Source organism: Exophiala mesophila, assembly GCF_000836275.1.
Source record: "Exophiala mesophila strain CBS 40295 unplaced genomic scaffold supercont1.2, whole genome shotgun sequence".
Taxonomy (NCBI): Eukaryota; Fungi; Ascomycota; class Eurotiomycetes; order Chaetothyriales; family Herpotrichiellaceae; genus Exophiala; species Exophiala mesophila.
The window spans coordinates 2,694,867-2,721,551 of record NW_015622505.1 but is presented as its reverse complement, the minus strand read 5'-3'; the positions used below and the strand labels follow the sequence as shown (position 1 = coordinate 2,721,551).

The window sequence follows — 26,685 nt, the reverse complement described above, 5'->3', positions numbered from 1 at the left end:
TAGGAGTACTACTCCACAGGTACTAGGTACGTCTATCATCACCGTACCGATTATTAATGCATTAATCCCGCGAATCTTCTTCTTTCCAACCTTGCCATGCCACCCCAAATCCAACACTCTCTTCTCCACAACCATCGATCCAATCATCCAGGCTTCCGCCCTGCTTGCTATCCAATTCTGCGACAATAGCCATGGTGGGCCTCCCGTGAGCGCACTGAAACGGCAAGTCACACCGTGATAACGCATCAACAAGTTGCTGCCCCTGCTCTTTATCCAAGATATCGTTAAACATAATTGCCGTGCGACATGAGCGTGATTTGAGTAGCTCAAGTATACCAGGAGGGCACTGAGCCGCAAACGAGATCCATGATCCGCTCTTGGATCCCGATGAATCTATTGATGTAGCTTTGTCGTAATTCGCGTCTTCCTTCCAAACCTCGCCGCGAAGAAGCTCTATTAACACACCCGGCTCGGCTCGACAACGTTCGGCGATCGACATTGGGAGCGTAGAAGTTGTTACGTTGAATATCGTGCCGTCCAGGGTTTTATCAACCCGCTCCACGCTGTAGCATATATGCCACACTCCAAAGTAGTCCCGGGCATTTTTGAAAAGCTCCGCTTCAATTTGATCCACCTCAAAGACAAGAGGCTTTGCGAGTGTCACTGGAGTCGACGCAAAAAACTCGTGACACAGCTTTTCCAGTTTTACTCTTTCATCGGCCGCGTGCTGGTCTATAACCAAGAGACTCAGGTGCTCTCCAGCGGTTTGCCCATGCGAGCCTCTGCTGGGGGTTACTGCCAGAAGGAACTTTCGATCCACCTGACCAAGGACCTCTGCACAAGACAAGCTGGCTCTAGGAACTTGTTTGACTGAGCCGGATGAAGCATGCAGCCCACAGTGCGAATTCCATGTACTCTCATCAACGCACCTCTCTGTAAGCTGTTGAATAGGACTCTCAACGTTTCCTTGCTGGTTACTCCACTGCCTCAATATGGTTGAAATTTCATAATTGGTTCGGGACCTCTTGTTGCCACGTTGACGCGGAACAACTGTGCTTGGGCCTCCATGATCCCTACCAGTTGTAGTAAGAGTTGTGGTCGAGTCAAGCGTCCGCCCAGTACGAGAACAAACTCGGGTCGACTGATTCGTTTGGGGATCTGTCCAGCTAATAGCAGAGTCATCGACTCCAGCAGCTTGATCATCACTAAGACAGTGATTGGTTTCGTGAGTCGTCGGATGCAGAGGTATTGTTCCAATAGCCTCATTCGCCTTTTCAGGATTGTTGCTCGTCTGTTTCTGGACTGCTAGTCCTGGTGAGGCGGGAAAATCGGCACGTTTGGTGAAAGGGAGTCCATGATCTCCCCGCTCCTGACTTAAGTGCCGGCCACTTTTGACTCGGTGCCAATGTTGCAGATGGGGATGGAAACGCCTATGAGCGGGGGTTTCCGATGTTGGGGAGTACAGACGGCCTTGTGGTTGCGGCGATGTTTTCGTCGTCCAGTCTAGATTTCGGCGGGTTGGTTTTGTTTTGAGCCCGTGAGAATCGAGAAATTGTGAGACCAGCTGAATCAAAGCCTGAGATAATAGCTGCATGCTCGTAGTTCTGGTAGATAACAGTTCCGGTTGCACACGACCCTGTGACTCAGCTGTTTGAATATCGATACAGATACTGAACATTGGCCATCGGTCAATCTTGTTTCCTGAACGGCCTCGTGATTGAGGTGAGTCATCTTCAGCTGATGAAGACTCAAGCGACAATTGGGCATCGCTATAAGTTGATTTGTCAAACATGTCATTGACCTGATCGTATAGCCATTTGCCGCCAAGAGACGGATCGACTGGAACTATTCCAAGGGATATAAACTGATTGGATTTGGAAGGCGAAGGATCCAGCGAAAATGCCGCCCAAATAGAGCACTGGTTCATTCGTAGCGTGGCGACGTTCCAAGAGCTGGCATCTAGTCTAGGGGCAAGGTTGGCCTGGCGAAGAATGGAGACGATGTCTTCCAGCACGTTGTTGTCTCCTTGAGGTGCCATTGTTGGACAGTGGTACTTGAAGCGTTGAGAGCAGTCTTGGGCAGAGAAATCCACATTCACTTTCCGGGGTCGAGCCAATAGATATCGCACGAGCAGCTTCTTCAAATTGTCGAAATCCTTTTGCACTTCCTTCGGTGAGCTATACTTGTTGATATTTTGTCTGGAGCGAACTGGCAAGTGTGCGAAAAGACCATAAACTTGGACATTTGTGCCATATCCTTGAAACTCGTCGTCTTGAATTCGAAGTCGTCGGAGCATGACTTGGCCGCGCTGAAGGACGAGTCGATGATGCCCGGAGTCATGAGGACATCGTGACCTGATAGACAACAGTGATAGGGTAGATAGATGGGCTAAGAAGCGACCGCACCGGCCGTACATCCCCGATGTGACATCCGACTTTGAAGAACCTTCAACCTGTCAGTTGGTACCTCAATAGACATGTATCATATCACTCTTACAATACGGCTGACCTATGAAGGCATCCTCGGCAAAATCCGCTTCACTGATGCCCAAGCCATCATCTTGTACCATGAAGTAACCTGTTCGTAAATTCACGTGGATCTTGATGGACGTAGCATCTGCATCGAGGGCATTTTCGACGAGACCGGCGAGGATTTGAGCGGGGGAGACGAGATCAGCAGAAGAGCAAATCTGTGCACGGGCTTGTTCAGGGAGCGGACGAATTCTCCGCGAGGGAATCGACATGTCGATAAATGGGTACAACTTCGCCCATATGAGGAGCAAATCATGGAGGACGCTGTTGGTTGCGGACAAGAGGAAGAAGTGACGCAGTTCCCATCTTCAGGAGAGCAGGAGGGACCAAGGCAGGCCACTATCTCTAGTTGTATCAGATACTCGAGGCAAGGACTCGTCTACCAATAAAGGTGATCGAGTCTGTAGAGGTTGTCATGTAATTTGAATGCTAGGTCAATAAATGTTGTTGGTTGTTGTCATTTCTACTATTGGAGACATATCAAGAGGCTTGCAGTCTGAGGAAGTAAACATGCCAAGTACTGACCCAGGTATTTGCAGTGTTTGCAGTGTTTGCATGTCCTATACAGTTTCCAGGACACGTGACAATGTCTCGTCGACTCCCTTCCATCAAACTCTTGAATCAACACAAGACCAACATATTTACTCTGGCACTATCATCAACATTCTCTACAGATGCGTCAAGTCGTAATCACAGTTCTACCTACGGACGTAGTGCGACTGAGATCAAGACGCGACTTAACCTTGGTGAATGCAACCATGCTCTAATCCGCACACCTCCAAATTAGTATGATGATATCCAGCTTTTGACGCCAGCAGCATCCAAGCCGCAGTATTATCTATCTCCTCAACTGTCGAGTCATTCTGTCGAGTCCAGATGGCGGTCACCAAATGGATGACCGTGGTACAACAATGTCTTCTTCGACGGACCTCAGCCTTCGAGTTCGCGCGCTTTCTTGAGGCTCACAAGGATGAGGTCGACGGCATTCGTCTCTTCGCCGCCTTGTTTGACTGTCGGGAGTCATTTTGTGTCAAGGGCGACCCTCTGGTATCTCTTTACATTGATCATGTTGGAACAGCCGGCATTGTCAATATGTCGCAAGTACTTGTCGCCCTCATTCGGAAGTGGAACCTAGGGCGACCACCTAAGCCAGCCTCCCTTCTGGATGCGTTCACTCAAACACTCCAAGACCTCACCATGATATTCGTCTCCCCGAAATACAAAGCAGAGCCTAACGAGGCTCTTACTTGCTTGTACCTCGCCACGAAATGGTTGGCAATCCTGCCAGACAGTCTGTCCGAGACTTCGGCGGAAGCATCAACTCAAGAACAGAACTATGTCCTAGAAGCCCTTGCATTCCTTGTTACTTCTTTGGCGGCAACAGACCGTGGTCTGGAGGCCTTATCCCATCCCTCCCCAAAATCAGGCTCCAGCTCCAAGCCTACGGCTAAACTCCAACTATCAATTCGCAAGTCAATCGAACAGTGTCTAGCGAGATCTTCCACCCTGTCGCCTTCTTCTGTTGATCGTCTTGGTGCGGTGCTCAAGCACATTACAATGACGGATGATATATCCTCGCAACCAGGGCCTTCATCTCAAGCATCTGAGATGCAAGCTCTACAATTTCAGGTATCAATCACTGATACCCAGATAGTTGCGTCCAAAGCAGCCACGATCGTCTACCTGGAGTCGCTACTTCTGACCGGTCAAACAATCGACGATAACATCCTCATCAGCTTCTTATCTGCACGTCATCAGAACGACTACCAGGCAGCCCTCATTGACGTGTTTACCTCCTCCTTCGAGATTCTCAAGTTTCAGATGGCTTCTGGCGACTCTGCTCGTGGCCAGGAGCAATGCACAGTCTTCATACAAAACAAGCTTCCGGTCATTTTATCGATGATAATGGCATCTTCATTCAACAGTTTCAACATCGAGCAGACCCTCACAGAGTCATGGCATCAAGTTACATCAACATCACCCAGCCAAAAAATTCTGAATGTAGGCCATCGTTGTCTGCACACGTGTTCTTTGTTACACCTAGTGACCCAACAAGCTGTCTCCCAGCTGATTGGTGATGGCAATACTGAGACTTTGGCTCTCAGCAAGGGTCTTTACCTCAAGGATGATCTCGTGGCTCAAGTGCACGCCAATGCCGCACGAGGCCCAAACCTGGTGCAAGAGCTGGTCCGCAGAGATGGCAGCGCAGATGGCAGCGCTGGTCCAATCAGTCAGGCCATCATCGAGGCAAGTTTTGAGCATTTCTCCTCGAACTAAGGCTAACTACATCCCAGATTATGCATAGTTATTGTCAAACCAAAGAGACTCAATATCTCAAAGACCTCGCCAACGCTCTTCTCAAAAAGCCAAGTGCTATCACTTGCATCTCTCTGTTTGTACGTCCATCCTACTGGCTCAGCCCACTTTGCGTCCTCCTTGACGACTGGCGCTGGGATGAAATTCACGGTAAATTCGTCCCTTGAACCAGTATTTGTCCTCCTTCTGACATTCAACAGGCGAGGCTCAACCAGTATATGATCAGTTCGGTGCAGTATTTCTTCTGGTTCTAGTCACTAAAGCAGTTCTCGGCCTGAAAAAGTCCGATCTCGGAATCCGCAAAAAGGACGGATTCCTTGCGGAATACCTAGATCGAGAAAACAGCGAATATGCTTTGAGCGAGCTTTCTGAAGAGAAATCGAAGCTTCTCGGCGATTGGATCAATGCCCTTTATATCGCCGAAGGTCTGAGCGACGATCTTTTCACGGACTGTAGTCCCCATGACTTCTACCTCCTGATTCCCACTTTGCTCCGCCAATCTATCACGGCTCATCAAAGGGAAAAGCTGACTATGGAGGCATTGTCTGCTGGACTGGAGTGTAAGTTACTCTGACTTGACCACTATGTTCACTCTGACTCTAACCGACCCTAGATCTGTTAGAACCGTTCTTACTACCATCACTTGTGTCAGCATTGAACTGGGTCGGCAACATTCTCTCAGACAGCCCACCGCTTGCAGGAGCTGTGCTTCAAGTATTTCTCAAATCCCCCAGCAATCCAGAATCACAAGACATACATCAAACCATTCTCGCAAAAGCGGCACCCACATTGAGGAAACGGATCGAACATGGCCACTATCAGGAGGAATCTTTAGACACAGCCCTAAAAACCCTCCTGAAATTCCCCGAGTTTTCATTTGGACCTGAAAGCCAATTAGTTGGCGCCTCTCCAGAAGGAGTTTTGTCCAGCTTACGAAACGCCATTACAACGATGCTGAGTGTTATCAGTACACTGGACATTGACAACACCATGACCTCATCTGCTCGATACTCACCCTCGTTGGTGAATCAAGCCATCCGGTTCACGAGCCCGGCCATGACACTGCAAACCCTGATATCGATACTACTTCAGTTCAGCGAGTCACACAACTTCGTTCTAGCACTGGACCTGATATCGACCATCATCAGCACATCCGATTCAAACCTACGGGACAATTTACGAATACGATATAACACGCTCAGCCAACTCCTTCGACGAGGCGACACGCTGACTGCAGAAGCGATTGTGCGGCTATACCGACAGGTAGAGGCGTATAGCACGGTTCTAACGGTGCAGGACATGAGTCTGGATCCGTTTGCGTTCGCACAGCAAATGGCAAATATCGACACGGCAAATCCTAGTCTGGACCCAGTGGTGGCTTCGACGACGGACCAGGCGCCCATGGACATGGATAATCTCCCAGGAGCTAGTCAAGGAGACGTGGTTCCAACGGAGGACGGTATCGACCAAGTCCTCAATGAGGCGGCGGCTATGGATGGATTGAAGGATTCTATGGATGGCTTGGACGGCGATCTGAGTTGGGATGCCCTGTACGGTGACGGGAGTAATGATATGAACCTTGAGGATCTGGATGCCTTGGACCTTGACATGTTCTAGTGGGTGTTACTGCGGCTGCTCCAGTACTGGTGTCCATTGTGGGTTCTTTATTGGTGGTGATCAGCCGGCGGAAGACTATAGATTATGGGTTGCACAGATAGAGATGTCAGAGCCTCTGTGAGTGGTTTAGATTTCTGGAATGGATTCCCACAGACCAGAGGTTGTGGGAATATTTCTATTCAAGTCTGCAGCATCTTTGCCATGTCGTAAAGCTAGAATTTCGCTGACGTACACGTGTACTGTAGGCCGTGCAACTATTTTTTGACTGTATAACGTTTGCCAAATCGCTCCGCTCAATTACGCTCAAAATAGATTTCATCCACCAGTGTACGAGAAATCGGGGTGGATAAACCCTCTTCTGGTTCTTGGGTGTTTTTCATTGCCTCATTCCCCGCATCATATCATATCGGAGTCTTCATTCACGGAAGGTGATTTCATCGATACTTATTCTCTCAAGTCTCATCTGTCATCATCTCAAAGAAAACTCGGCTCTGATCCGTTGCAAAGCCAGGAAAATGGCCTCCCTCTGGCCCGGGCCTAGATCTTTGAGCGAGACCAAAAATGTTAATGGTGGCTCAATCTGCAAAACGGCAATAACATCGATGCCTCGATGCTCTCGGGCTACACCGTCGCTGATGTATGGGGTAGGCGTGGGGCGAACACGGCCCTTTGAATCGACATCGCCAAATGCGTAGCCAAGGAGGCCTAAAAATTCGCGTGTTGTGTCGTGGATAGTTTCAATGTGTTCCCAAATCAAGCTGCTCACATCTCGGTCATCGAACACTAGGTCTGGAGTGATGTCGGAAAGAACGTCGACGATGGCAGCATGGAGAAGGATTTTGGTGACGAAATATCGATTCCAATGGAAAAATGCCGGGAAGGATGTAAATGAGGAAAGGCGGTAAAGATTTCCCGATGTCCATGGGGTTCGGTATTTCGAACGAGGGGTGGTGCTGAGATCAACCTTTACCGGCATCCATGGTGGAATGTCGCACCAGCCATCAACCTTCTCTTCTAGGCGTGCGGCAGCTTTGAGGTAGGATCCAACGATGCCTTGGACGTCAATGGGTTGACTTTTGTGACGTAGGAGAAAGTTTTTGATACGATGGCGGAGTTTACACACTCCGTGGAAGAAGGCTCGAAGCCTGAGTGCTGCGGGAGGCACAAACATGGCTTTGGAGGTCTGGGCTTCAAGCACGAGATATTCTGGAGCAGGCTCTTCGCTGTCGAATAAGGGGTTCCAGTGCTGCGAGAAGTGTTAGTCGCGGAGGGAGCGGTAGCATCAAGGAGAGAGTAGGCTAACCATCGACGACAGGAGGGTCGCATAAAGGTGACGACCCTCTGGAGTGGCAAACTGTGCATCTCCACGGGCTCGGAGTAACATCAAGATGCCTTCAATATGTGTTACGTGCATAGAGGAACGATACGCGGAGCCAGTTGACGAACCGGTTGCACCAGCGAGAATCTGGATAAAGTTAGTATGATACGAGGGGTCGATGCTGTCATCATACCTCTCTGATAGACAACAAGAAGACTGCCACTAAGGTCTCATCCTTGAGGCACTGTTGAGGATCTGCCAAAGCACGTGTGATGCCCGAGATAGCTCTTTGGTATGTTGAGTCCACGATCTTAGAAAGATCGACGGTGGGTGAACGATTTGCTAGATTAGTCGTGCCGACTGAGCGCATTGCTGCGTGGAGGTAGGAGCCGGAACTCGAGCGGGCTAGGAGCTCGGGGATGAACTCAAAGGAGGTGTTGCCATAGAGCACACTGGAGTTGATGTCGATTTGACTGAGAGAATACCATACTGATTGCTCAATAAGGCTAGGGACATCGCTGACAGAGCCAGGTATGGATACGGCGGAGTTCTGAGGAAGGAGCTGTTTAAAGTCGACGGGTTCACTGGTGCTGGATTGTGACGAGTCACTGCTTTCGCTGGTGGAGGAACGTTGACGATCGGACGAGGAGGTGGCGATACTATCTGGTGGCGAGGACGTCCTATGAGTCTGACTGGCGACAGGGGGAGTAAAGACGGTGGTGCGCACTAGGCCAAAGCCAGGCTCACGATAACCAGGGCATGGCTTATTGAGTCTGGTACAATTACGACAAGAAGGGCGGCCTTCGTCACACTGAAGAAGAGGAATAAGCTAAGGGCGGGGCAAGGTACAGGGGTAATATCAAAATCATACCTTGACTCTCCGTTTTCGACATAGACCGCAGCCGGAACTGGGACGGCCAATGTTGCCCATTGGAGAGGTGAGAAAGAAAGGTTGGCGCGTCTGGAATGAGGTTGAATTAAGGAGGCGGCTGTGGCTTCACGAAGCGAGACGTTGTGCCTCAAGATCAACGTAGTGCTGATAGGCGGTTGCGTTCGAAGACACGTGGTGAGAGATCGGCGGTTCAGCTGTTTGACTAGACCTGCATGTGGGTTTTGATGATTCTTGTATCTGTTATGAAGTGGCCGGATTCGACGTCGTGATCTACTCCTTGTTGGTGGAGGCGATCATCGCTGGAAGACCATCGTCATTCTGCCTAATTTATCTCAGAGTCGACGTTGCATCGTGAAGCTGCTCACCACCTACGTAGTATGGAGATGGTAGAGACAATTCTCTCACGAGTCCCAGGGACCCGAGGAATTTCGCACCGCCTGGCGACGATTAAAGTTGAGGCTCAAGTTCACCGTCGAGGGACGAGTGGTGGTGACAATAGAGTAGAGCCTTGTGTGCTGGCTAACGAGAAGAGGAGTTTTTAGGAGACGCAGTTCGCATGGCTAACCCCTTTTGGGTTAGGCTGACACGGGGAAAGTGGTGCAGTATCAGAATGAGAGCCAATCTCAGCTGGTGATGGTGATGTATGACAGTTCCAGAGGCCTGGGAGAACCACGTGTAGGGCTGGAATCACACTGACCGAAATAAAGTCCACATCAAAAGGACGTTATAGTGATGAAGATAAAATTGAGACGAGGAAAAAAAAGAAGAGAAAATTCTGATGAGCGGGGGAAGTTGCTCAGTCAGTCACTGTCAGTCAGTGCAGGCACATAGACTCACAGTAGCTCCTGCGTCTTAAATTAGCACTTGCCGACTACAGTACGGTTCGTTAGGCAAGAGGCAGTCACGGCCACAGAAAGCACACGCGAATTTTCTCCATTTCTCTCCTTCTCCACCCCCAGACGACAAGATCTAACGGGGCCAAGGGGGCGATAGAGGGCTTATCGACCCTGGGACGGTGCGTTAATTTCTTGTCCAGTGTCTTGGTCTGGTTGGACTTTCAGGCCACTGGGCGGTGAGCCGAAGAAACGCTGAGGTGGTACAGATTGAGGGGCAGTGTTAACCGAAGGAGTCTGTGCACTCCGCCCGATCTCCAGGCTATCGTTTGTTTTGATTGGTTGACGAGGAGGGACCATGGTCTAGACCACACTATTCCCTTTTAGTCGAAGACGTCTCAATCCAGATTCTCCCCAAAACTCTCTCGCCCATTTCGACATCACAGTTATGCTCATTTTGGCATCTTCAACCAGAGTACTATTGATCCATAAGGTCCTTATTACTTCCTTGTTCGACGTCGTCTGGTGTTTCATGTCTCCTGGCCCCAAAGTACAGTGGCCTGATGATACCTCCTCAGCTTGATCATGCGAGATATCCGAAAACCCACTTCACTATTCTTAACCTCTGACCCCATACTTGTCCACTACCACCATCAACTACAACAACAAAGTGATCAATGATGATAACACAAAATACTGTTGATATGTGTTGTTCCTGTCGAGATTGCTTTTCTGATGTGGCTGCCGTCCCGGCTCAACTCTGATCCTACCGTGGTCAATGCTTCAACGGCAAGATCAAATAGTCATGAACTCTTTTTTATTCTACCATTGGCCATCAATCTTCTTTATTGCACTTAAGCTTTCTCTCGCTCATCTGCACCAAAATGAATCCCTTGAGTTTACACTCAACTGACGTCCAGCCTGTGACTGGTTCGCCCAGACTTCTAGACTCATGGCTGACTTCGTATTACCGGCTGCCATCAAACAGCCACATGCTGGGTTTGAGGCATATTACAACCTCAAGACAACGTAAACTACTCCAGCAGTTTGAGATACTCTAGCATCCACCAGATCTCTATCAAACAAGTTGTAAGGATCAGTGATACTGTGAGCCTGGCGCCATGGACGAAAACGCAGCGTCCGATGCTGTTGACAGCATCCTCAACAACCTCAATGAATTCAACATGTCCAGTATTGCTTTCAATAATGCAACATTGTTGGTCCCGACGAATACCACGGGCTGTCTACGCCCTGGGGCAATGCCAATCCCAATGTACAATTTCAATTGTGAGTTATCCATTATTGAGGCCGATTGCGGACCTTAGCCCTACTCCGTAAATTTCATATGTGCCTCGTGCTCGTGCTGAGCCCCGTACGCGAGCTAATGTCCCTAGGCTCCCTACTTCAAATGCAGAGCACCACACAGTTCATGAACAATCATTGTGCACCAAACAATACCGATGTCTGCCTATTGGGCTTTTCATGTCCACATTCCAATGCGACCAACCCTCCACAGTATTGCCCACCAACCGAACAGTGTCTACTGGTTCGTTCCACCAAAGGGACATGCCGACCTCAAGGGACCTATGAACCTCGAGTTTGTCCACCAGGTCACTATTGCCCCTTTGGTGGCAAACAACTCATCAGATGCCCTAGGGGTACTTTTTGCCCCATGGGCAGCTTCGAGCCGACCCAATGCGGCCCCGCTTCTATGTGCCCAGCAGGAAGCCGCAGGCAAGTTGTTATGCTTCCTGTCTACATTACTGCTGCCATTGATTTCCTCTTGATTGTTGTTGCGGTGGGGTTCTTTTTCTTCTCCAAGCGTTTCATGGGCAAGAAGATTTTACCTAAACAAAAGCCGACACCCGTAGAGAAAGATCTTGAAGACACGGGGCCACCGCGTTTGTTGTCCATACAGCCTATCGAACCACATGAAATAGAAGAATCTCCAGAGATTCAAAGGCTGATGCAGTCTTTCCGCAATTGCATCGGCACAGACAATGTCGGATTGGCATTTGACTTTGACAATCTATCCTTCGAGCCGAAGCCTGGGAAGAAGATCCTCGACGGTATTTCTGGTTCTATGCGGAGTGGGTCATTCTGGGCAGTTATGGGCGGCTCAGGTGCCGGGAAGAGCACATTCTTGAACGTTCTCATGGGCAAGACTGACCACACCAGTGGGAGTGTTCTTGTGAATGGTCACGACGAGAAAATGAAAAAGTACAAGAAACTGATAGGCTATGTCCCTCAAGATGATGTTGTTCTCCCAGAGTTGACCGTTCGAGAGAATATTCTGCACTCGGCGCGCATCCGTCTTCCGCGAACTTGGTCTGATGAGGAGAAGCAAGAGCATGTCGATAATCTTATCGCTTGCTTAGGGCTATCTCATGTCGCCGATTCCCTTGTCGGAGACACAAGAAAACCTGTTATTTCTGGAGGTCAGCGGAAACGAGTGAGCATTGGATTGGAGTTGGCTGCTGCTCCTATGGCGCTCTTCCTGGACGAGCCGACTTCTGGACTTGACGCAACTTCTGCAGGAACCGTCATGGGCCTGTTAAGGTCCATTTCTCGACTCGGGGTGACCACCATTGCAATCATTCATCAGCCCCGCCAAGAGGTGTTTGAATCGATTGATAATCTCCTACTATTGGGCAACGGCCAGCAGATCTATGCTGGAGAGACCAAGGAGGTGGACGAGTATCTCAACAAACTCGGGTTCATCTTTCCACAAAACAGAAATCCCGCAGATGTCATCATGGACATTGCAACCGGTAACGGACAGCAGTATAATCGTTCTTTATTCTGGAGAGAAGACGGTGCACAGAAACTCCTGGACAAGTGGCAAGAGCATATTTCCAAATCCAAATCCACATCTTCAGATGAAGATGAAGTGGAATCGAAAGAGGTCAAAAATGCGGCCGCAGAGGTTCATGTCACAGCTTCCACAGTCGCTCAAGAGCATTCACTTGCTCATTCAATCAAGAAAAGAGGCGCTTCTTTTCCACTGCAAGTGTGGTATTGCTTCAGGAGGGCTATGCTTCAGCAACTGAGAAACAGAGGCAGCTTATTTTTTGAAATTGGAGTTGGTGCATTGGCAGGTGCCGTGATCGGTTTGTCGGCATTCTCTGCAAATGGGCAGTTGTTTCGAGGAATCTATCATTTCCCTTTCACCGCGTTGTCAAGTGCGGTTGACTACCAGTCTGCGATTCAGATTGGTTTGCTTGGAGGGCTTGCCATTGGTAAGCAGAGAGATATCTCGATTCTGGAGGGTTGCTAATGAATATTCAGGTCTTGCAGCGAGTGCAGCAGGCGTCAAGGTTTTTGGTGATGAAAGTGAGCAAGCATCCCGCCTTTCCAAACAGTTCCACCTGCTCATACGTATACAGAACTCATCTACTGGCGAGAAGCGGCTGCTGGCCACAATCGATATGCTTATTATTTGGGAAAGGTCATGTCGACATTTATCAGAATGACTTTATCATGCCTTCATTTCAGTGTCTTCCTAGGCGTGTTGGCGACTCCACTAATGTCGTTCTCTACGATATTTGCGGCAAACCTTTTGTATTTTTATTGCATCTATGGGTTTTCCAGCTGTATCAGCATGGTCACACGACGCGAGGATGGTCCATTACTGGCCGTGATGGGGAGTTTGATTCTAGGAATCCTCGGAGGTGCTGCTCCTCCACTGAGCAAAGTCAAAATGTGGCATATGACTTGGCTGTGGAGGATGTCACCTGGGGTAGGTTGATCACTACTATGATTCTTCGCACGAGCTCATACTGACATGATACTCCAGACGTGGTTTACTGAAATCTGGTTTACTAGGAACGTGGTTCCGTTGAGGTATCTCTACATCATAGACCTAGCGGCAGAAGCCACTGGGTTTAGCTTTAACCACGTTACCTTAGATCTCTGGTAAGTGGAGTGGATAGATCTTGATGACATCGACAGGAAGCTGACCACAACAGTGTCATGTTCGCTATCGGAACAGCTTATCGAGTGATAGCATGCGCGCTCCTCATTCTTGTCAAGCGGAGCAAGCAGAGGTAGATGGGCATTAGGAGTATGAATGGATGGTGTGACCATTTCTTCACTTCTCGACAAGGATTAGTGTTGAGAAAATTAGATTACTTTAGAAGTTTTACACATCGTTGGCTGTTTCTACCACAAAGTCGTTGAACATGAGCTGATCGTTAGGGGAGTCGTTGACCAGGCCGCAGATACGGATGCTGTGGTAGCGGTGCAAGTCTAGCCGTTGAACCCCACCAATCCATCAAGTCCATCTCGAGCGGATCCCAACGTGCGAAAATCGTTAGATGTCCATGACGAAATGTGACGTTGATCCCATCCTAATCATGAGAGCAAAGTTGATCGATATTAACGCATACCATGTGATTCAAACGGAACTTCAAGTTCCATCCAGCTTTCCGCGTACTGTAGTAGACACCAAAGAAATCCAACCATTCAGTGACAGGACTGAGCTTTGTCCACAGCGGGTTCCAAATATAGGTCCATGGATCCATCGCTCGGCTCCAGGGTATTTTGTCCGTGTTCCTGCGTTACACTGGGGGCGTGGACTAGGATGGGATTCTGCCTATTCGCACCTAAACTCTCCGACGCCCTGACCAGCTCCAACGGTTGCGGTTACGCGTGCCAGAAATGCCCCAGCTAGCCAGGGTAGTAATCAAACTTCTTCCAAGTACTGCCTGTAAAAAAGGTGGCACGCGGATGACTGGGGGAGGGCCCAAACCTAATGACTTCGAGCGGTCTAAGGAACCTCCCATTTCCCTCTCCTCAGCCCAGGACCTGACCCCGCCTACTGAATCAGAGGGATTGAGATACGACATCCAACGGGGCCACGCATCCCATCCTGGTTTGTGACGTCGACGAGCAACGTCCTGCATACCTACCAATTGTTCTACAGGTATTCGTGTGATGTGCATACCTATCTAGAGATGGCCAGACAGACCCACTCACCAACTACAGGTTCGCATAGTTGGCTATTACAACTTTTCCTGGTAGTGAAATCAACGTGCTCAATTACTGCAGATGTATGTACGCCACCTTCACACCATCGGAAAAAGATGGCTGGACGAGGATGCTTCGCTTAGCTTACTTTGCATCTTCGGCATGTTCCTGAAGCCGAACAGCAGAGCTGAATCTAATTTAGCCAATTTGGAGCTTTGATGTTGACTTCTTTGTTTCTGTCCTTGTTCTTCTGTGTCAGGCGCAACCAACAACTCGCAAGGCGACAGATACCAGACACTCGCTACTACCATCCAAACTCGGATCAGCAGTACAAAATTGGTACTCCCTACTAACCTCATAAACCTCATAGTTTGAAATAGCTCACTCAACGTAACAAGCATTCTTATCAAGTGACGCATTCGAACTTTGCATCGTCGCAATCGGCCTCGAATCAAGGGTGGTTGCGATCACTTGCAACCACGCCCCACCTATCTCCCTTTCCCCTGCACACCACATGATGAAGTGATCGGATGCATAGGAAGGCCAATCTTCAGGTGAAGGAATTGCAGACGCTGGGGTCGTTGTCACCGTCGCCATCTTCGGTGGGCGACACACGCGACATCCGACCAGGATGCCTCGAGCCCTTACGATCCTCGTCATCATCGCCACTTTGTTCTTCTTCCTAACACCACCAACATGGGCACAGTCACCGACCGAAACAGAGACAGTGCAAATCGTAGCAACAACAGTCACACACTACTACACGGAAACACCAGCCGCAAGCGCACTTTCAACACAATACACATCCACAGAGGAATTCCGAACCTCAATCCTCAACGCCACAAACTTCTACCGGTACGAACACTCGGCGCCATTCCTCTACTGGAACACAACACTAGCCGAGTACGCACAGCGCTACTCTCGAGAATGTCTCTGGAAACACTCGGCCAACAACTCCAACGGCGAGAACCTAGCGCGCGGCTACAGTAACGTCACCGCGGCCGTACAGGCATGGGGCGACGAACGATCCATGTACGACTTCGACTCGAAACACCCAACGGGTTTCACTGAAGCTACAGGACACTTCACCCAGTTGGTCTGGCAGTCCACATATGCGGTCGGATGTGGTTGGACAGATTGCGATGGCCAAAACGGTCTTGATGGTGTTTTCCTCGTCTGTGAATACTGGCCACCAGGGAATCTTATCGGGCAGAATGATTTCTGGTTTAAAGAGAATGTTAAGCCGGAGATTCCTAGCGATGATGATAGTGGGTTCAATGTTTTCGATGCGACGAAAGGTGCGACTGGTGGTACTCCTTCTCCGACGAGTGGATCTTCTGGTGCGACTTCGTCAAGTGCTGCCATGTCGGTCGTTCGTGGTCAATATCTCATGTCGATGAGGCAACCGGTGATAATGGTGGTGCTGTTGGCATTGGTTTTGCCAGCTATCGTCTTTGGAATCGGCCTGTCTCCCTGAAGGAGGCATATGGGTATGGGCCATGGTCGACAAGGTGCGATAGATTGGCCTAGGGCCACAAGGATGTCAGATAGATCAGGGCATTGAACACTGGAGTGCTCCTAGATCGAGCATGATGACGAGGACACGAGGTGATACCCAGCTAGACATTGATAAGAGGTCAGGTCACGACAGTGTCCGTAGAGTGAGTGTAGCCCTGAAGAATTGGACACATTAGTTGTACATAATAATAATAACTCAACGTCTCAACCGTATATAACAACGCCTTCGCTCACAATTCCTCCCTCCCCCCCCCTTCATCCCATCACGACAACCCACCCAACTCCCTCAACTTGACATTCGAAAGCGTATGTCCCTCTCCACTCACACCCACGCCATCATATTTCTCAATCGTTTGATCACACGCCATATCGACCAAAACCTGACCCAAACTCTCCGTCGGCGAATGCATCGACCGATACAAAACCCTCGTCGGCGCCATAAGCGCCACCAATTGCGCACGTCTAAATGCCGACCGTTTCTCATGCATGACATGGTTCCAAATCCACGGTTGCGCTGCACCGTCAATACCCCCCGGTCTCACAGAGTAAACAGAAAGTGATTTCTCAAATGCGGGACTCTTCGACATGGCGAGTAATGCCGCTTCCGTCTCGCCTTTTACGCGGCCGAAGATCGGTGTGAAGCGCCCGGGAGTCAGGGTTGCGCCTTCGCCAGAGACGTAGATGAATTTGAATTTGCTGGCAGTACCGTCGGCCTCCGGTTTTGATGGTGTTGATGTTGATGTTGTGGTTGTTGAATTCGTGGCTTTCAATTTCCCAAAGGCTTCGGCCGCGGCAAGTGCATAGTCTTTGGTGATGCGGACATATGTCTCCTTGTCGACGTCGCTTTGACTGATGCCAAGGGCCCAGATGCATGCGTCGGCGCCTTTGAGTTTGGAAAGGAGATCGTCCGAGTAGGTGTTGAAATCGTCGTGTTTGAGGACTTCGATCTGGGTGACTTTGTTGGCGGTGGGGGTTCCTTTGGGAGGTGTTGGTTCTAGGAGGGGGATTGATGTGTTGCGTGTGAGGATGGTGAGTTTGGATATCGTTTGTGAGGCGGCGGTTTTGCCGGCTGGGAGGGAGAGAATATGGCTGATGACGGATAATCCGACGAGACCGGTGCCCCCGGTGAGGATTAGGTGGATGCCCATGATGGTGGTGGTGGTGTCGGTGCGGCGAATGGTGGTTCTCTGGCTAATTTGATGATGGTGTTATATTTGTAGTTCAAGGTGATGGGTTGCCTTGGTTGGAGGGTCTTGCGAAGTTGCGCTGAGGGCTGTAGTTGACGATTCCAGGAATTATATATCAATGTATCCTTTACTCTTACACCTTCATCAACACACTAGATGACGTGAGAAGGTACACTTCTTGTTGACAGTTGAGTTGACTTCGTGATCAAAGGATAATGTACGAGGACATACCAGGAATATAAGTATTAAAATATATTCAAAGGCATTTCAGCTGATCAACCAGCCGCACAAGCTCCCTCCCTCCCTACGTAAAGATGTTACGGCCTTATTGATGACCCATGACACCGACAAAAACACATGAAAACCATACACAGAAACACTATCCATTTCTCAACCCACAGATTTCATTTGTTCGTTAAATTGTTGCCTACTTTTCCATTGCTGCCACAATATTTAATAGCTGCGTTTGTATTCGGTCGATTTCGGAGGAATGAGATTTGTTTGTTTCTCCTGTCGATGTAGACGTGGTCCTATCCGCTTTGGTCGAGGGATATATTGGCATGGCGAATGAGATAAAGCTTAGTGGGGATTGGCGTTATGCAGGTTGAGAGAGAGGAACGGCGACAGGACGCGGAGTTAGGCATTTGGTCATGGAATTTATTCTCTGCCCATACAAATCCGTGTGTGAGAGAGTGTGTACCTTGTTTGGAAGCCAACATGTTGGATGCCTAGGCATGATTGTTACATCCTATGTTCCTCGATCTTCAGTCAAGTACAGCTATCTGCTTTAAGCTGAAGCAACAATATTCAGTCTGTAGCTTAATTTCTTTTCCTTCTCCTGCTATTATCTACATTCATGGCAGAATTTCACGACTTCAGAAATAGCTCAAGTGATGCATGATGATCATATTAGGTGTAAGATGTCTATCTTCACAATTTCCTAGTCGAATCGACAGGCAGTGAGAATGGCCTTCGACTTCTGTAGCCATACCATGGCCAAGTCAGACACATCCAGTCAATGTAGTTAGGTAAAGCAGTTATTCAAGAATAGAATCCAAGAATCAACGTCTCCATCTCTGGAGAGTACCGTAATTCCATCGTCCATCGTCCAGCCAAGGGAGAATACCATCTCGACCGTGCTGATGAATATATCCTGTCATAAACATTTTCGTCACAGTATTATGTTGGTTTTATGCCAAAGGGCTGCTCGACGTTACTTCCCACCAATACTGTTGTCAGTGGAAGGAGAAAGCTAACAAAGGAGCTTTGCGAGTTCATTTCCAAAACCCTCGAAGAATGGTGCGCCAAAATCAGTACAAGTCATCATCCGTCAACCTGGTCATCGGCCATTTACATCAAGCGTCCCAGCAAGTCGTACTTCCTCCATAAATTTCTCTTCATCTCCAATCGTATGGAGATTCCAGTGTCCGGATTTGGGCTGTCGGTTGAATGGGCCCCATCCGAGCATCTCCTGTGTGTTGCGGCGTTTGAGATCGATGTCGCCTCGAATATCAAATAACTGTGACTGGAGGCAGCCGAGGATGGCTACGGCGGCTCGGACCAATGCCCGATCGCCTTCAAATACCCAAATATCCCATATTCGGCAGAGACGATCAACATCGAGGCCGTTGGAAAAGATGGTTCGGAACATGGGCTCAAGAATCTCCCCCGGACTGAAACCCAGGCCGCCTTGCTCGATCGATCCAAACAGATATTCGTGAAGCCGAGGAGATTTGATGCTCAACGTTGAGATCGCATGGTGGTAAATCTTCAAGGTCGCACTGCCGTCGCTGGTCTGGAAAGCCAAAGGCGCTGACCGATTCAGACAGTTGGCCATCAGAATGAACGCATCTGCAGGCGTTGGAAGTTGGAGAAGCATCAAAGCTGCCATCAGTTGCATGCCGTACATGTAACCAACGTCACTTCGATAACAAGCATAGGCCTCGCAGACATCTACGAGGTCTTGCCACATGGGCCCATGTCGCTGGAACAGATTCAGTTCTGGGAATGCTGTTTCTGCGTCCCTTTCGATGTCCACAAACCATTGACCCATACTCTGGGCGTGCCGATCAAGTTGAGCTTGGGGCCGATTCTTGATTTCTCGCGCTCGCCCCAGTGCCTTTTCATAGCTCTGGACAGTAAGACCCAAGCTGTTGCCAATGGTCCTCTGCCACACTTTCCCGCGCAGACTCGGCGTAATCCCACGCCAGCAAAGGTCATAAATTCGTTTGTCGATTATACTTAAGTCGGTGGTCTCGTCGATATAAAAAGTCCAGATCCGTTGCAGGGACTCGTTTGTTATTTCTCGGTCCGTTTTCTGAGCCTGCACCTTGGATTGCCGTTTCTTCTCCGCCTCGAGAGACGCAGCCATCATCTTCTGATATTCCCGTAGATGTTTTCGTTCCTCTTTGGGGTTCTTGGGCGGTAACCACGACGGTCGCGTCCGAGACAGGATGGCCTCTTTTTCTCGGGAAATAGGCATGAAATCCAATGTGCTCTTTTGAATCTCTGGTAACTGAATAACCGATTTTTGCACCTTGATACTTGCTGATGTTGACAATTCCTCCCGAGATGTGTTCCAGGTAGGGTCATGAGACTTTTCGCGCTTCTCGGTCTCAGCATGATATTCCAGGGCCTGGGAGATGACTCGCGCCTCTTCACTAAGATCAGACATGACAATGTTCCATGACTTGGTCCGGGTACTTCGAAGATTGCGGCGACTGCGTGGAGATGAGGGGTTCGAAAGAGAAGGATTCAACGAGACCGTTCTCGAGCCTTGAGGTCTGTGTCGGGGGAGGATCTGAGAATGCATGGGCTGGCGAGGAGGTGAATCGGGGGCTGTCTTTGCGTGGGCAAGGGGAATGGGTCCAGGACTGTGCGATAGAGCTTCTCGGTCAGGACTGCCGCGAAAGCTGGATCGGTGGGACCTCTGTCCAGTGGTGACACAGGGAGATATTGGGACGTTCCATAGACTGGCGTCATCAGGCAGCTCGTCGTCCGAGTCATGGTATTCGTCTTCCAGCTCTTTAATCGTTTTCCTCTGGGGCTGCCAGGACGATCTTCGAGATGGTACACCAAGAGATGCGGGTGCTTGAGGGATAGGGCGAAGTCCAGAAAGGTTATGGGATGACATGGACCCCGAGCCTAGAGGTCTTCTAGTTGGAGGAGAAGAGGAACGCGTCCTCATGCTGTTGGACGCGAAGAGACCTTCCGGGGCAGTGAGCCCACGCTTGAGGGGATGCTGACCCCATGCTGGTTTCGGGCCCCCTGAAGAAACACGGGTGTGAATGTGTGAGAGTGTAGGTTTTTTATCAAAACTGAGGTTGTCTTTGCTCCTCATCAACTCATGATGAGAGGCGACAGACTGCATAGAAAGGTCGCGGGAATGGTATGCCTGGGAGGAAACATTTCTGTCATCTTGAAGTCCAATCTCTTCGAAATGTGTGTTGTCCGACTCCAAACCCTCGGGGGTTGAAAAAGTGGAAGAAAGTGACGAGGATTTCGAGGACCGCGAGCCAGAAAGATCAGGAGGCGAACCAGGGATACTGCTGACGATGGTGGTCATCTTCAGTTGATGAGCATTTGAAGGCAAAGCCCACGAGGGGGAATCGTGGTTGACGGCCAGCAAGGGATGTGGAATTACTGTCGATGCATTGAGTCTGTCGTGGTGGTGGTGATCGTGGTGCAGAAAAGTGGTGCAGGGAAGGGAATGGGGAAGCTGCGCAGACGCAATTTCCGGGCCAGGAGGGGTGTTGTTATTGACACACAAATTGTGTTTGGTGCTCGAGCGCAGCTGCGAGGTCACTGAGATGGATCCGAGAGGGTATTGCTGTCGTTGAGAATCATCCACGAGTGTTTGTGGGATGCGACAGAGATCATGGCTCTGATGGTCGAGATGATCGTGAGGCAGGTTGGACACGTTGAATGTACAACAAGCTTGATAGCAGCCAAGCAGCAAACTTTCTAGAGAATCCCGTCCTGCAGCAGCCACAATAGCCCCTGGGCGAAGTTGGTGGTGGAGCTGGGTCTGGCGATAGTCTTGACAAATGACGGGCATCTGAGGAGTTGGTGGATCGACAGTCAGGGATTCCATAGGTGGTGATGATGGTGACGCTTGACGTTGGCGACATTGGCATGACGCGGGAAGAGAGGTTGAAAGGGCGACACCATCCCCAGAAAGGCCTAGGCGTGAGATCTGGCTTGCTTCCAAGGGGGCCGTTATGGGCTCAAGTGCTTGATTCCGAGGACTAGCTGGCATCTGTTCGGGGGCCCCGGGGGCAGTTCCAGGCCGTGCAGGCCTCGAGAATAGGGATGAGGGAACCCGTAGGAGCACAGGCAACAAGCAAGGCCAACTAGCCTCCCTGCCTCCTTACCCTGCCACCTGGCAAAGAGTGCAAGCTTCCGTGGCTTCCCAACCCCGGTGTGATAGGCCTGGCCGTTAACCGCACAGGCAACCTTTTCTCTCTGTCTTCCAGGCCTCCACAGCCTCTTGACCGTGGGTTCGGAAAACTTGGAGGACGGCTCTTGTTGCTCACTGGAGTGCCAGGTATACGATTGGGGAGGTTTCAACAGTGGGCCAATATTTCCCGGTTTCGGTCCAATTGTGGTGTTCACTCTTTCAAGTCCTGATGTAATCTTGCCAGTGCAACATCTATCCAGGTATCATAGACTCCCGTGATCAAATTTTCCGTAGTATGATGCGCTGTCGAGGGTTGAAGGAGGGGTTCAAGAAATCGCGATCAGTTGCGAAAGCGTTTCAGGTATCGCAAGGAGATTTGATTGTTTAGTGATGTAGTGATTGTGTCTCGCCTGTCATAGGAGGCCTCGGTCGCTAGAACAGACGAATTAAGATGGTCGGTGAGGATAAGGACGTATGGCTGTTTCATGCTTAACTTGGGGGTCACGGGCCTGGGCTGCCGAGGGGTCGAGAGCGTCGCGAAAGGAGCCTCCAAAAGAACGTTTTTGTCGACGTGACAGTAGGGTTACAAATCCCTCAAGATGAAAAGGTGATGGTGTTGCAAGAACACAATAGAATTTCCCAAGCTACCTAGTACCATGCGATTATTATGAGTGATTCCTGCAGCTATGGCCCAACCTCATCATCTTGGTGTTGGTGATAGCGATGCAGCAAGTTCCTTGGCTTAAGGTCGGTGGCTGGGTGTGACCTGATGGCCGGTGATTCTATCAGCAACGTGTAGTCGCGGTCAGATATCGTCTGGAGGAGCTTGACATAATGTAGCAACATTGACCTAATCTTCCATCAACATTCACATCAAGCCTTCTATCTGCATTCCCAAGCTTGTGGAATTTGACCGTTCCAATTACACCTGGCTCGTGTTGTTGTTGGCTCTGGAGGAACGTGCAGTTAAATCAGTCACGTGCAGTACATCGATCTCTTTCTCAGCCTTATCCTGTCTGTCTGTAGCTAGTAGATGTATCCAGCAAAATCCTTCTCAGTGCGCCTCAACATGACCTCTCGTGTCGTCTTGGGGATCAAAAGCCGTGATTCTGCATCCATTCTCAGGCTGCTCAGCCACTTTAGCACCTCACCGTAGTGGCTCTGCTTGCGGACTAATATTCGTTCAAAGGCACACGACCCAATCCAACACATCTCTGATCGTCCAATCTGTCCTTTCGAATTGCAGGTGCCCTTGACAGAACACAGCTTGACCGCCGCTGATATCAGATCTTCAATCAACTGTTTGATGAACCCCGTCGAAGGTCGCCTTCTCGAACCTAACTGTACCATATACTGATGGAACTTCATCGCTGTTTCAGAAAAGTTGGAGATCAAGGTCGACACCACCTGCTCCTTGCTGTTGAGCGACATGTCCAATAACATGCTATGCATGTGTAGCTTGAGCGAGGTCAAGACCTTTCTTCGAAAAATCACGCCCGCTTTCGAGCATCTGTCGATCGTCAACGTGTTGCTCACGTACGCATCCTTTCGATGTCGATCTTTGCTCAACTCCAGTGTTTTCATGTCGATGCCCATTCCACAGTAAGGAAACCAATTTGTTCCGTGGATCCGAGGTACTTTGCGTCCCTTGATAGTCACTTCAAAGTTCGCAAGCGACTTGTCCGCATTCACTTGGATCCCATATCGATTAGATTCGTTTCCCATCACATCCAGAAATTTTCTTGCCAGGTTTTGATCCGTGGTCAGCAGTAAGAAGTCATCAATTAACCTCAAGAGCAAACAACACTTGATCTGGAGAAACCCCAGCTCCTGCTTCTCGAATGTCCCGTAAAAGTAGTTGCACAACAGACTGCTCAGGATCGATCCTTGAGGTATCCCATCCTTTTGTATCATATGTTTCTTGCCAACCTTGACCATGCTCTCTTGCACATGGCGCTTGAGTTGCTTGAAGAGATAGCTGCGACTCCACACTCGCTGATTGCCTGTTTCAGCAAACACCACTTCTTGCTTCTTGGAGGCCAGCGCCGCCGCAGCCATCTCAGTGAAGACTGCTTCATCGTCTGCTGGACGTGCTGTCCCGATGAACCGGCGGTGCGGCTGGCCGAGCGATCCCGCCACGACCCCTGACCTCGCCTTGAATTCGGCATATTTGGTCGTTCTATAGTCGGCCTGCTCCAGGAGCGTTGTCACCACCTCCAGTAGTCGCTGCTGTGGTATGCTGTCAAAGCATGATTTGATATCCACCTTGGCAAAGTACACAGGTGATGCTGTTGCCAGCCCACTTTTGAATCCAACAAGCTTCTCGTGGATGTCTCCCACTGAAAAGAGCGCGGAACCAAAGTCTGGCACATGCTGTGAGCGTTCGTATTTCAAAACGCTAAATAAGGGCGCCAGTTGGGTGTTGATGCTGGCTCCAAGGATGCGCCGACCCGAAACCTGTTTGACCTGTCGTCGCCTCAGATTAGTGATGGGCCGCGCCCCGACATCTTTGGGAAGGAGTCGTAGATGACTGTATCCAAACGTTTGCCCCCTGAGAGCTTCCCGAACCTGGCTCGGTTTCAATGCGACGTACATAGTCAGTCGCAGCGAAGCTAAGGTAGGTTCGCTCAATTTGCGCCAAACGTCATGGCGAAAATAAAACAGTCGGTTGCGGTGAGTCGAGCTTTCCGTCACGTAAAAATTCGATCGAATTATGGGAATCAAGATCGAGTCGAAGATGAAATAGACAAATTCCTGCAAAAGCTCAACTCGTTTCATGTATTCACTCTTGCACAAACTTGACTGATCGGATCCGGGATGCGGCCGCAGCCATACAAGTGGACGGATTTGGAGATGCTGTATCACTTCGTGCAAGCTCATCGTCTCGAAGCGGCGCATATGTACAAAGCGATCAACATGGTGCATGATCATGTTCAAGTTATGCCTGCCGTCAAGACCAGTGCCAAAGGTCGTCGCGGGGAGCAAATGCCTCAAAATGGACCGACAGAATGCTGAAACGCATTCAGCTCGGGTGGAGTGTGGCAGGAAGGAGGTTTCTACATCGATTTTTGGTGTCGGCGATTGGGAGATCAAGTTTGTGATGCCACTCGAGGCGGGAATCTGACTTATCAGACTTCTGGACCGTGCTGGAGAAGAGTCTGGTTGACATGCATCGACCTTTGGCGGACCCGAAGATGATGGGATCGGACAATAGTGTCTGAGCAATTGCGAGTATGCACATGCCTTGTGATGTCGTTGGATCTTTTGTATGAGACGAAGCGCACCTCCTCTTAGTCTGCGAGGAACCTTCGTGGCTTTTCCGCGCAATGCTGAAATCTCAGCTTCTCTGAAGGTATAATCTTTCAATGGCTGTGCTGTCTCCATTGGATCGACCTTCGAGGTGAAAACATTGTGGAGCCCAAACTGCCGCGGGAAGACATACTGGAGAACATGAGTTGTATGATTGCTTTTGTTTGGGTCTGAGAATCTTTCCAATACATGCTCGTGTTTCAGACCAAACTTGATCTGGCCGGATTGGGTTGTCGAGGGCCGGGCATACAAGATGCGATTTCGAATGAAACGAATACTTGCCGGCCGATTCAGAGTCTTGTGCAATGGAGCTATTGGTTTGTGCGGGACAAGGTTGGCAAGGGGTACTCCACTTAGTTGAAAATAATTGTCCTTGCCTGCATCCAGGTGGATGAAAAGTCCACAGTCGAGCAGCAAGCTTGATAGAATAAGCTCCGCGTCCTTGCCGAGCAAAGGGACGAGTGAAGTCCATTGATTAGTCTTGAGCGTTGCTATGCTCTCATTAGGGTGCTGTTGCGTAATCCCCGGCAAAAAGGTGGTGTCATGATCCACTTCGTTACCCAGAGTTGGAAGGGGAGTCATACGGACTAGGCCATGACACAGGATATGCTGAGGTTTTTGGGAGCGAGAAGCTTGCTCTTTGAAAAGAGACCAAATCACAAAATCGACAATCTATCAGAGTTAGGATATGTTCTTTGCACAGCTTGGTGGTAGCTGATAACGCACCTCGCTCATAGAAACGCGTGAAAGCCTCGCACTCATGGCACCCGTACCACATTGTTGACTTTGAGTAAAAGACTGAAAATCGAGCTTGCGGTCTTGTTTAGTCGATGGAGATGGTTCTTTGAGAACGCCAACGAGACAGGTGTCTAGAAGACATGACCCCTGATCTCGTCCATGAAGCATGAGCCTTCGCCGTCGGACTCGAGAAGAGACGGGTAGGTTTGCAAGGAGGAATGCTCGCAAAGTAAATACTGTCTTGTAATAGCCAGACAGCAAACGGTGGGGTGTGAACCCTAACTTGGCTGTGAGCTCGACTCCTCTTCTGTGGTGACCACCATCGTTGAGCCGCGGCTTCTTGGTTACCGTTGGATTGACATCCAGATCATGCCGCCGCTTCTTAGCCATTTCGGCAATGTGAGCTATGCTTCACAGCCTCGATGCATCGGGGCATTGGATCTGTACAGTGTGATATCAACGGAAGTCGAACTCACATTGGCCGAAATAGAGACTGTGAGCGGGCAAACTCGTCGAAGAAGGCCATACTATCGCCTGGAGGAACTCGTATGGAGACTTTCTAGTCCATTGTTGTCTGTGGTGAATGAAGTTGATGTGAGATGCTAGATGGGATGTAATGAATTAACCGAATTCGGCTTAGTACATCAACACTTGGCGCGTTTTGTCGTCATCCAACGGCGCGTCGAGGGGAACTGGACCGCGTCAGGTGTTTGCAGGCAGGTGCATAAGGTGGCAAGCCTGAGATTCCACTACTAGTTCACCAGTGCAAATTAAAGGTATCAACGTTGAGGTGCTATGAAACTATGTTCTTCAATTCAACTCGACAGGACTAGGACAATTTGCTAATCATAGGGTGAGGTGAGAATCGGTGTCACTTGAAAAAAAAACCATGACTTCTGCATAGACGTAAAGAGTACAAGGCGATAAAAGCCTTTCCCTATCCCCTGGAAGACGACAATGATATTTGAAGCGATTCGATGGAACCAGCAACTTGGCATCATTAGGTTTTCATCAAGGTACAGTGCTTTGCATCTGAATGGCTGCGGTAATCAAATTGGA

At 49.7% G+C, this 26,685-nt stretch overlaps 7 protein-coding genes across 13 annotated transcripts; 3 read left to right on the top strand and 4 right to left on the bottom strand.

Annotated features, from left to right (window-relative positions):
• PV10_02782 (uncharacterized protein) lies at positions 1 to 2,956 on the bottom strand. The gene is made up of 2 exons (XM_016367146.1): positions 2,497 to 2,956; positions 1 to 2,445 (listed from the first exon to the last, which is right to left on the bottom strand). Exons 1-2 carry the CDS (start codon positions 2,741 to 2,743, stop codon positions 62 to 64), a joined length of 2,631 nt encoding a protein of 876 aa, XP_016226664.1. The 5' UTR covers positions 2,744 to 2,956; the 3' UTR covers positions 1 to 61.
• Positions 2,957 to 3,176: 220 nt separating this feature from the next.
• PV10_02781 (uncharacterized protein) lies at positions 3,177 to 6,655 on the top strand. The gene is made up of 4 exons (XM_016367145.1): positions 3,177 to 4,778; positions 4,826 to 4,997; positions 5,048 to 5,407; positions 5,461 to 6,655. The coding sequence occupies exons 1-4, from the start codon at positions 3,408 to 3,410 to the stop codon at positions 6,462 to 6,464; spliced, it is 2,907 nt and encodes a 968-aa protein (XP_016226663.1). The 5' UTR covers positions 3,177 to 3,407; the 3' UTR covers positions 6,465 to 6,655.
• On the bottom strand, positions 6,590 to 9,536 carry PV10_02780. 2 transcript variants are annotated; one of them, XM_016367144.1, is made up of 5 exons: positions 9,047 to 9,536; positions 8,654 to 8,996; positions 7,976 to 8,593; positions 7,768 to 7,929; positions 6,590 to 7,710 (listed from the first exon to the last, which is right to left on the bottom strand). In XM_016367144.1, the coding sequence occupies exons 2-5, from the start codon at positions 8,711 to 8,713 to the stop codon at positions 6,934 to 6,936; spliced, it is 1,617 nt and encodes a 538-aa protein (XP_016226662.1). In that variant the 5' UTR covers positions 8,714 to 8,996; positions 9,047 to 9,536; the 3' UTR covers positions 6,590 to 6,933. The 2 variants fall into 2 exon arrangements, with proteins under 2 accessions (XP_016226662.1, XP_016226661.1); XM_016367143.1 differs by having other exon boundaries at positions 8,654 to 9,536.
• Positions 9,537 to 10,580: 1,044 nt separating this feature from the next.
• PV10_02779 lies at positions 10,581 to 13,812 on the top strand. 6 transcript variants are annotated; one of them, XM_016367137.1, is made up of 6 exons: positions 10,581 to 10,794; positions 10,902 to 12,746; positions 12,796 to 12,840; positions 12,894 to 13,246; positions 13,304 to 13,422; positions 13,476 to 13,812. In XM_016367137.1, exons 1-6 carry the CDS (start codon positions 10,629 to 10,631, stop codon positions 13,555 to 13,557), a joined length of 2,610 nt encoding a protein of 869 aa, XP_016226655.1. In that variant the 5' UTR covers positions 10,581 to 10,628; the 3' UTR covers positions 13,558 to 13,812. The 6 variants fall into 6 exon arrangements, with proteins under 6 accessions (XP_016226655.1, XP_016226656.1, XP_016226658.1 ...); XM_016367138.1 differs by having other exon boundaries at positions 13,304 to 13,812; XM_016367140.1 differs by having other exon boundaries at positions 12,894 to 13,422.
• Positions 13,813 to 14,577: 765 nt separating this feature from the next.
• On the top strand, positions 14,578 to 16,214 carry PV10_02778 (uncharacterized protein). The gene has a single exon (XM_016367136.1). The coding sequence runs from the start codon at positions 15,107 to 15,109 to the stop codon at positions 15,950 to 15,952; it is 846 nt and encodes a 281-aa protein (XP_016226654.1). The 5' UTR covers positions 14,578 to 15,106; the 3' UTR covers positions 15,953 to 16,214.
• Positions 16,215 to 16,255: 41 nt separating this feature from the next.
• On the bottom strand, positions 16,256 to 17,403 carry PV10_02777 (uncharacterized protein). Its single transcript, XM_016367135.1, has one exon. The coding sequence runs from the start codon at positions 17,139 to 17,141 to the stop codon at positions 16,257 to 16,259; it is 885 nt and encodes a 294-aa protein (XP_016226653.1). The 5' UTR covers positions 17,142 to 17,403; the 3' UTR covers position 16,256.
• Positions 17,404 to 18,066: 663 nt separating this feature from the next.
• On the bottom strand, positions 18,067 to 21,147 carry PV10_02776 (uncharacterized protein). The gene has a single exon (XM_016367134.1). It carries the CDS (start codon positions 20,743 to 20,745, stop codon positions 18,520 to 18,522), a length of 2,226 nt encoding a protein of 741 aa, XP_016226652.1. The 5' UTR covers positions 20,746 to 21,147; the 3' UTR covers positions 18,067 to 18,519.
• Between the last annotated feature and the right edge of the window lie 5,538 nt (positions 21,148 to 26,685).